This window comes from Camellia sinensis, chromosome 6 (genome assembly GCF_055761805.1).
Source record: "Camellia sinensis isolate YWXY chromosome 6, ASM5576180v1, whole genome shotgun sequence".
Lineage (NCBI taxonomy): Eukaryota > Viridiplantae > Streptophyta > Magnoliopsida > Ericales > Theaceae > Camellia > Camellia sinensis.
In genome coordinates this window covers 48092294-48099542 of record NC_138966.1, presented here as the reverse complement: position 1 = coordinate 48099542, position 7249 = coordinate 48092294, and the positions used below count along the sequence as shown (strand labels likewise).

Here is a 7249-nt window from a genome sequence, read left to right as displayed (position 1 = left end):
GGGAGGTTATAGTGATCCCGGGTTTACCCTTGTTGTACAGTGATCCGGACATGTGTCCGTGGATGTTGGTTGTTGTTTATTATCGTGTTTGCATCCTTTGTACTTTGTATATTGAGTTATGGGACGGGTTAGGCAGGTTTGTTGCAGGTTGGTTGTGTTTGGGAGCCTAGTGTTGCTGCCCAGATTTTTGGTCTTTCGCTCGAGCGAGGAGTTTGTCGCTCGAGCGAGAGTGGTGTTGCGTCTGGTTCTGGACCTGAGAGCTGTCTTTCTTGGCTCGAGCGAGCTTCCTTCGCTCGAGCGGTCTGGGTTTTTCTTCGCTCGATCGAGAACTTCTTGGCTCGAGCGAGAGTTGTCTGTGTCTGGTCGCTCGAGCGACCAAGTCTTCGCTCGAGCGAGAGTGTTTTATATCAGCGGACAGCAGCGTCTTAAACATCACTTTTTCAGTCCCTTTCTTTGATTAAACCCTAAATCCGACACCCTCTCTCCCTAAACTTGCACTCTCTCTAAGATTTGATCTCCCTAGGGTGTGAATCTGGCCTAGGGCCTTTATTAAAAAGATAGAGGGCGTCGAGAGCTTCGATTTAATCTGAAAAAGTTTGGATTTGGAGCAAGTTGATCTTCGAGTCTTCATCTCCTTTGTGGCTTAAACTTTGAGGTAGGGATATCCTACTCCTCTCTATGGGTTTTGTCTTTGAATTTTGGTATTTTGAGATGTTGGGCTTGGTTTGGTAATTTTGTGAAAGTTTGGGGCTTTTGTGTAATTTTACAAAAGTTGGGGTTTTATTCATAATAAACCTAGATGCATGTTTGGCATAGAAAAATGGAATGATTGTTGAATCATTGATGAAAATGGGACCTAAGGGTTGAAATGTTAATTATGGGAATTGACCTAATTACATTGTTTAATTAATTGGGATAATTAATTGAAAGGAATGGAGAAATGAAATGTTGATTGAATATCCATTGTGCATTTATTTTCTGTTTAGAAATAACTGCTTTGGGCTATCGGTGGAGGATAGTCGTGATTGTTGTAGACAATGCATGATGATTAGGTAAACTGAAACTAATCAATGAAGTGTGTCATGGAACTTGACGGTTGATAGAATACATTAACTGTATGTATTGGGTGATTGTATATAGAACCATTGTGTTTGTATACGTTATTTGTAGAGGAGGAGATAGGGGATGTACTCCGCGGTTTAGGGGAAGATAGGGGATGTACCTCTAAACCGGATAAGTATTGGGAGAAGATAGGGGATGAACTCCGTAGACACAGCTCATATGCTTGTCTAGAGAAGTGTGGATACAGCTTATATGCTTATCTTTGTGATGTGTGGATATAGCTCATATGCTTATCTGTGGATATTGTCGTTATACATATCTGTTGAGAATGTGGATATAGCTTTTATGCTTATCGAAATGTGAGATATAGTTTTTATACATATCTGTGGAAATGATGATAGAGCGAGCATGCTTATCTATTGAAAAAGGGAAAAATGAAAGGTAACTTAGACTCATAAGTTGTATGACATAAATGTGTAATTTATGTGAATGTTTCAGTGTTGACCATCTATCAATTGCTAATATTTTAGTCATCGTCCATGGTTGGTTTAGTGTATTTCTATTGGGCTGTGGCTCACCCTATATGGGAATATCATTTTCAGGTGCTGGAAGCATGCCACCTCCAAGGACATAGCTGGGAGGCTAGTAGCGGGCAAACTTTGTTGCTTAACTTTTGATGTATTACATGTAACCTCAAGCCAAGGGCTTTTTGTGTAAACGAGTTAGTACTCTTTGTTGTAACCAAGTGTTAACTTGGAAAGCTGTAAGCCTGTAAGGCATTTTGTTTTGATGTTAACATGTAATACTTATGTAATGGAACTCTAAGAAATAAAGAAATGTGGTTAATTTGTATGTCAATGCATGTCTTATTTGATGGGTCTAATGTTATTATTTTGAGGGCGTTACAATCGTTAAGCATTACTTCGGTTTAACTTCAACTTGTAAATTGCTACAAATTTCAACAAGTGAAGATAAACAATTATCTCGGCTTAACTTCAACTTGTAAATTGCTACAAATTTCAACAAGCGTTAAGCATCACATCGGTTTAACCAACTTGTAAATTGCTAAAAATTTCAACAAGTGGTAAACGCATTCTTCTTCTCTCTGCCCCCCCCCCAGTGTGAACTTAAAATCCACTTGGGTTCTCATCATACATGTAGCTTTGACCTTGTCGCCGAGGTTGAATTCAAGCCGAGGTTGTCGGCCTTGGTTTCTCTATTGATCTTACTTGGCTCCAACCTGAGTTTGATTTTCGGCCTCGCATCGACGAGCCGTTTCTCTTTTCTTGTTCTGACGCCTTTGTTCCCGACATGTCCTCCTCGGCCCTAGCATACTTCTCAATTCTGGCCAACTTTAGTCTGATCTTGTGTGTTTCCTTTTTATCTTCTAGGATCTGAGATCTGCTCATTGTGCTCTTCTCCTTTCAGACTTAAGTGTCGAGATCTTGTCTGCTAGAAATCTTGGATCTGCTCACTCAGGTTGAGCTCTTCTCTTCTCGGACCTACTCATCTAGGCCGAGATCATGTCTTCTAGGATCTGGGATCTGCAATTTGGGATCTGTTCACTTAGGTTGAGCTCTCGTCCTCTCGGACCTACTTGTCTTGGCTGAGATCATATCTTCTCGAATCCGGGATCCAGGATCTGGAATCCGGGATTTGCTCACTCAGGATGAGTTCTTCTATACTTGAATGTTATCTCCTTGGGAGCGCTCATGCCCCCTGTCTTTGCATCCCTTCTGGAAGGGTCTTTGTTCCTCCGTAGGTATCTATCCTTCCATTCCTGGAGGTCATCTTCGTTGTAGTATCCGCTTCGATCTGTTGTCTTTGGTGCGTCACCTTCCTGGCTGGCGTCTTTCACTCCGCGACTCTCGTCACGAGTTTCTGTGTTGCTATTGTCCCCTTCAATGTCGAGATCGATAGGTGTCCGACTCCCAGCAGGAGCGTTGTCTCTTATCTGATCCTTCTGTCCGTCATTGGCCATCTATTCTTCTTTCTTTCCACAGACGGCGCCAAATTGTGTGGGTGATTTTCTGACCACACTGCCCGCTTAGTAACCAGCTGGAGAGCACCGGCAGAATAGATGGCACCTGGCTGACCTGCAACAGAAAGAGAAGATTCCGGCGGTGGTTCGTCCACCCGGGGGCACTCCGACGATCAAGTCAGTATATCTCTCAAAGATAAATCAAGTGCTAAAACTCACAAGCTTGAGTATCAAAAGCATATCTTAGACCCATGGGGGTGCCTCTCTTTTATAGCCAACATAAACCTAGTCCCAATAGAAGCCTAACTTCTATGGACTCAAGATTACTGCTAATCTTGGACTCCCAGTAAGATTAGGATAAACTCTCTAAGCCTCCGTTTGGGAAGTGGGTTGGCTTTTTGGCTTTTTGGCTATTTTAGCTTGGGCTATTTTAGCCTGGTTTGGGAAGGGCTTTTTGGCTTTTTGGCTTTTTGGCTTTTTGGCTTTTTTGACTTTTTTTGTGAGAGAGGATTGTAATGATGTTTTGTTTTTTGTGGCTAAAATAGCCTATTTTGTTTTTTGTGGCTATTTTAGCCAAAAAAGCCTGGCTTTTTTCTTATCTTAATACAAACTAAAGTCTTCTCTCATTCTAGGACTCTTGCCCCTCATCCGCTTATCTCGGATTTCGATATCTTCGGAGATCACCTCGGCGTCACGACCAGAACACGTGGCACCTCGGCTGACACATCGGCGTCACCTTGCCACGTGTTCGTACTCAGAAAACATATCCCCACAATATATATATATATATATATATGTATAGATTTGTTTTAGATTTTTACCCATTTCAGATTGATTCATAGATGGTTGTTATTGATTTACAAATTAAAATCTTAATCTGTTAGGGATTCATAGATATATATATATATATATATATGTATATATGTATATATGCATATATGGTTGTTATTGTTTGTTTCAGATTTGTTATGATATATATGTATATATGTATAGATGGTTTATTAACCAATTTCAAATTTTAATCTGTTGCCTAGGTTTAATATGTTAATTCAGATTCAGATTTTAATATTTTTTATTCAGATTAATTCAAATTTGATTCAGATTAATTCAAATTCGATTCAGATTTTAATTCAAATTGATTCAAATTTGATTCAGATTAACCCATGTTAATTCAAATTTGATTTGAATATATTTGATTCAGATTTTAATATGTTAATTCAAATTCAGATTTTTGAAATCAATTAATTCAAATTTTTTCATATGAAATGGGTTCAGTCAGTGAAATAAGTCAAATTTTTTCATATGAAATTTTATGTTCTATATATATATATATATATATAGTTAATCACATTGATCTATTTTCAGATTCATAAATTTAGTTGTGGATTCATATAATTTGCCTCCATTATATGGTTTATATATATGAATTGTAGGTAAATGTGATTTATATATATGAATGTGGTTTATATATATGAACCTACAATTAAGTATAAATGTGGTTTATATATATGAATTGTAGGTAATGGAAGAAAATAATATTGTTGATGATTGTGGTTGGAAGCCGAAAGTGGGAATGTCATTTGACTCTGAACAAGCCGCATATGACTTTTACAATACGTATGGGGAAAAGGTGGGCTTTAGTATTAGGAAGGCCTATGCAAACAAGAACAGATAGATGAAGGAGATAACATCACGTACGTTTGTATGTTACAAAGAGGGAAGTCGGGGTATTGACAAACGAAATCCACTTGTCAAAAATCCAAGACAAGAGGTAAGATGTGGTTGTGGTGCCTGATTTAGTATCAAGTTAGATAGAATATCAGGAAAATATATTGCTTGTGATTTTGTTGAACATCATAATCATGATCTTGTGCCTTAAGATTGCATTCATATGTTGCCATCCCAAAGAAAAATATCTACCACCCAAGCAATTGAAGTAGAATTAGCTTCACAATCTGGAATTCCTCTTAGGTCTGCTTATGAACTATTTGGTAGGGAATCTGGTGGAAGAGAATCACTTGGTTTCACCAAATTGGACCAAAAAAATTACCTAAGATCGAAGAGACAAAAAGATTTGGAATATGGGGAAGCGGCTAGTGTGTTGCATTACTTTCGTAAGAAAACTGTGGAAATCCATCTTTTTTTTATGCAGTCCAATTAGATTGTGATGAGCAGATAAGTAATATATTTTGGGCTGATGCTCAAATGATCATGGACTATGCTCAATTTGGTGATGTAGTGACATTTGACACTACTTACAAACTAAATAACGAGCATAGACCTTTTGGATCATTTGTTGGATTTAATCATCATCGAGAAATAGTTATATTCGGTGCAGCGTTGATATATGATGAGACTGCTGAATCTTTTACATGGTTGTTTCAAATTTTTTGGAGGCAATGTCAAACAAAGCTCCGAAAACTATTTTCACAGATCAAGATGCTGCAATGGCTAAGGCCATTCCAATTGTCATGCCTGATACAAACCATCGTCTTTGTACGTGGCATTTGATGCAAAATGCTGTCAAGTATGTAAGTTCTGCTTTCGATGATGTAGGGGTGAAGGCTATGTTTTCAAAATTTATGCATGACATTGATGATGAAGAAGAATTCCGAATACAGTGGGACCAAATGCTTGATAAGTATGATGCATTCGACAATCATTCGTTGGAGCAGACTTTTCGCGTGAAGGAGAAATGTGGATGGCCATATATTATGAATTCTTGGGCAGCTAGAATGAGTACTACTCAACTTAGTGAATCCTTTAATGCATTTCTGAAGGATTATCTGAATTGTGACCATAACTTGATGGAGTTCTTCAAGCATTTTGAGAGGGTGCTTTATGAGAAGAGGTATAAGGAATTGGAAGCTGAGTATAATTTGTCCCAAAAATTGCGAGGGTTTCAATTCCAACTTTGATGTTAAAGCAAGTGGCAGAGACTTACACGAAAACAATTTTTGAGGAATTCCAAAATGAGTATGTGCAGTCCATTGAAGCATCCATTATAGGCACTACTAATGATGGTGAGAGCACCATATTCACAATAAGAGCAATGGTAGATGGGAAAAAAGATAAGATTGTGACAATGGATAGAGGGGGTTGTTTGAGTTGTAGTTGCAAGAAGTTTGAAGTGAAGGGCATACTATGTCGATATTGTGTCAAGGTGCTTAGAGATATATTCAATGCAACAGAACTTCCTCCACAGTATATACTCAAACGATGGACTAAAAAAGCAAGGGCTGAACGAGTGAAAGATAGACGTGGGTATGAAGTGAAGGTTGATTTCAAATTACATCAAAGTGACCGATATTGGTCATTAATGACCATGTTTAGAGCAATAGTGAGTAGAGCCGTTGAAAGTGAAGAAACTTATCAGTTGTTAGTTTCAAAAGGTGAAGAAATGAGTGTAATGGTTGAAGACAAATTAAGTCTCCACATTTGTGGTCAACTGGAGGTAACTGATTGAGAAATTCGTCAAGCAATGCATGCCCACAGAGTAATGAAGTAGATTGTCCAATCCAAGCTAAGGGACTTAAGAAAAGAGAGTCAACTAGTAAGGGAAGAAGGAGGATCAAAGGCGGGATGGAAAAATCTATTGCAAAGAAGAAAATGATGCAATCTATTCAGGTTTGGACATGGAAAATTGCATATGATTAAAATACGGTAGATTAATAAACTAAGACATTGATTTTATTTAGTAATGACCCACTTTCATTAAGGTTTTTCGTTGTATGTAAGGTGCCGCTGATTATACTCCCCAATGTGAATCTTAGCCTCATTTCGGCATGGATGGTAATTCTATTCAGGTAATATTTAATAGTAATGTAGTGTTTATATGGTTAGTTTTGTGAATTAATTTCATTAAAATTGGTTTGCTTGGCAATGTAGTCGGATGGCACTGTTTACACTTCCCAAGGTGAATCACAACCTCATTTTGTCATGGGCGGTAATTCTATTCAGGTAATATTTAATAGTAATGTGGTCTTTATATGGTTAGTTTTGTGAATTAATTTCATTAAAATTGGTTTGCTTGGTACTGTTTACACTTCCCAAGGTGAATCACAACCTCATTTCGTCATGGGTGGTAATTCTATTCAGGTAATACTTAATAGTTTATATCCTTTCATTGGGTTGCTTGGCATTTAATTTTTTTTATTTTTACATTGATTTGCCTGGCAATGCAGTCGGGTGCTGCTATTTATACTT

General features: G+C 37.9%; 1 protein-coding gene across 1 annotated transcript; it reads left to right on the top strand.

Annotated features, from left to right (window-relative positions):
- The first annotated feature begins 4565 nt into the window (after window positions 1–4565).
- Window positions 4566–5961, top strand: LOC145793291 (protein FAR1-RELATED SEQUENCE 5-like). Its single transcript, XM_082876084.1, has 2 exons — window positions 4566–4673; window positions 5440–5961. The coding sequence occupies exons 1-2, from the start codon at window positions 4566–4568 to the stop codon at window positions 5959–5961; spliced, it is 630 nt and encodes a 209-aa protein (XP_082732210.1).
- The last annotated feature ends 1288 nt before the right edge of the window (window positions 5962–7249 follow it).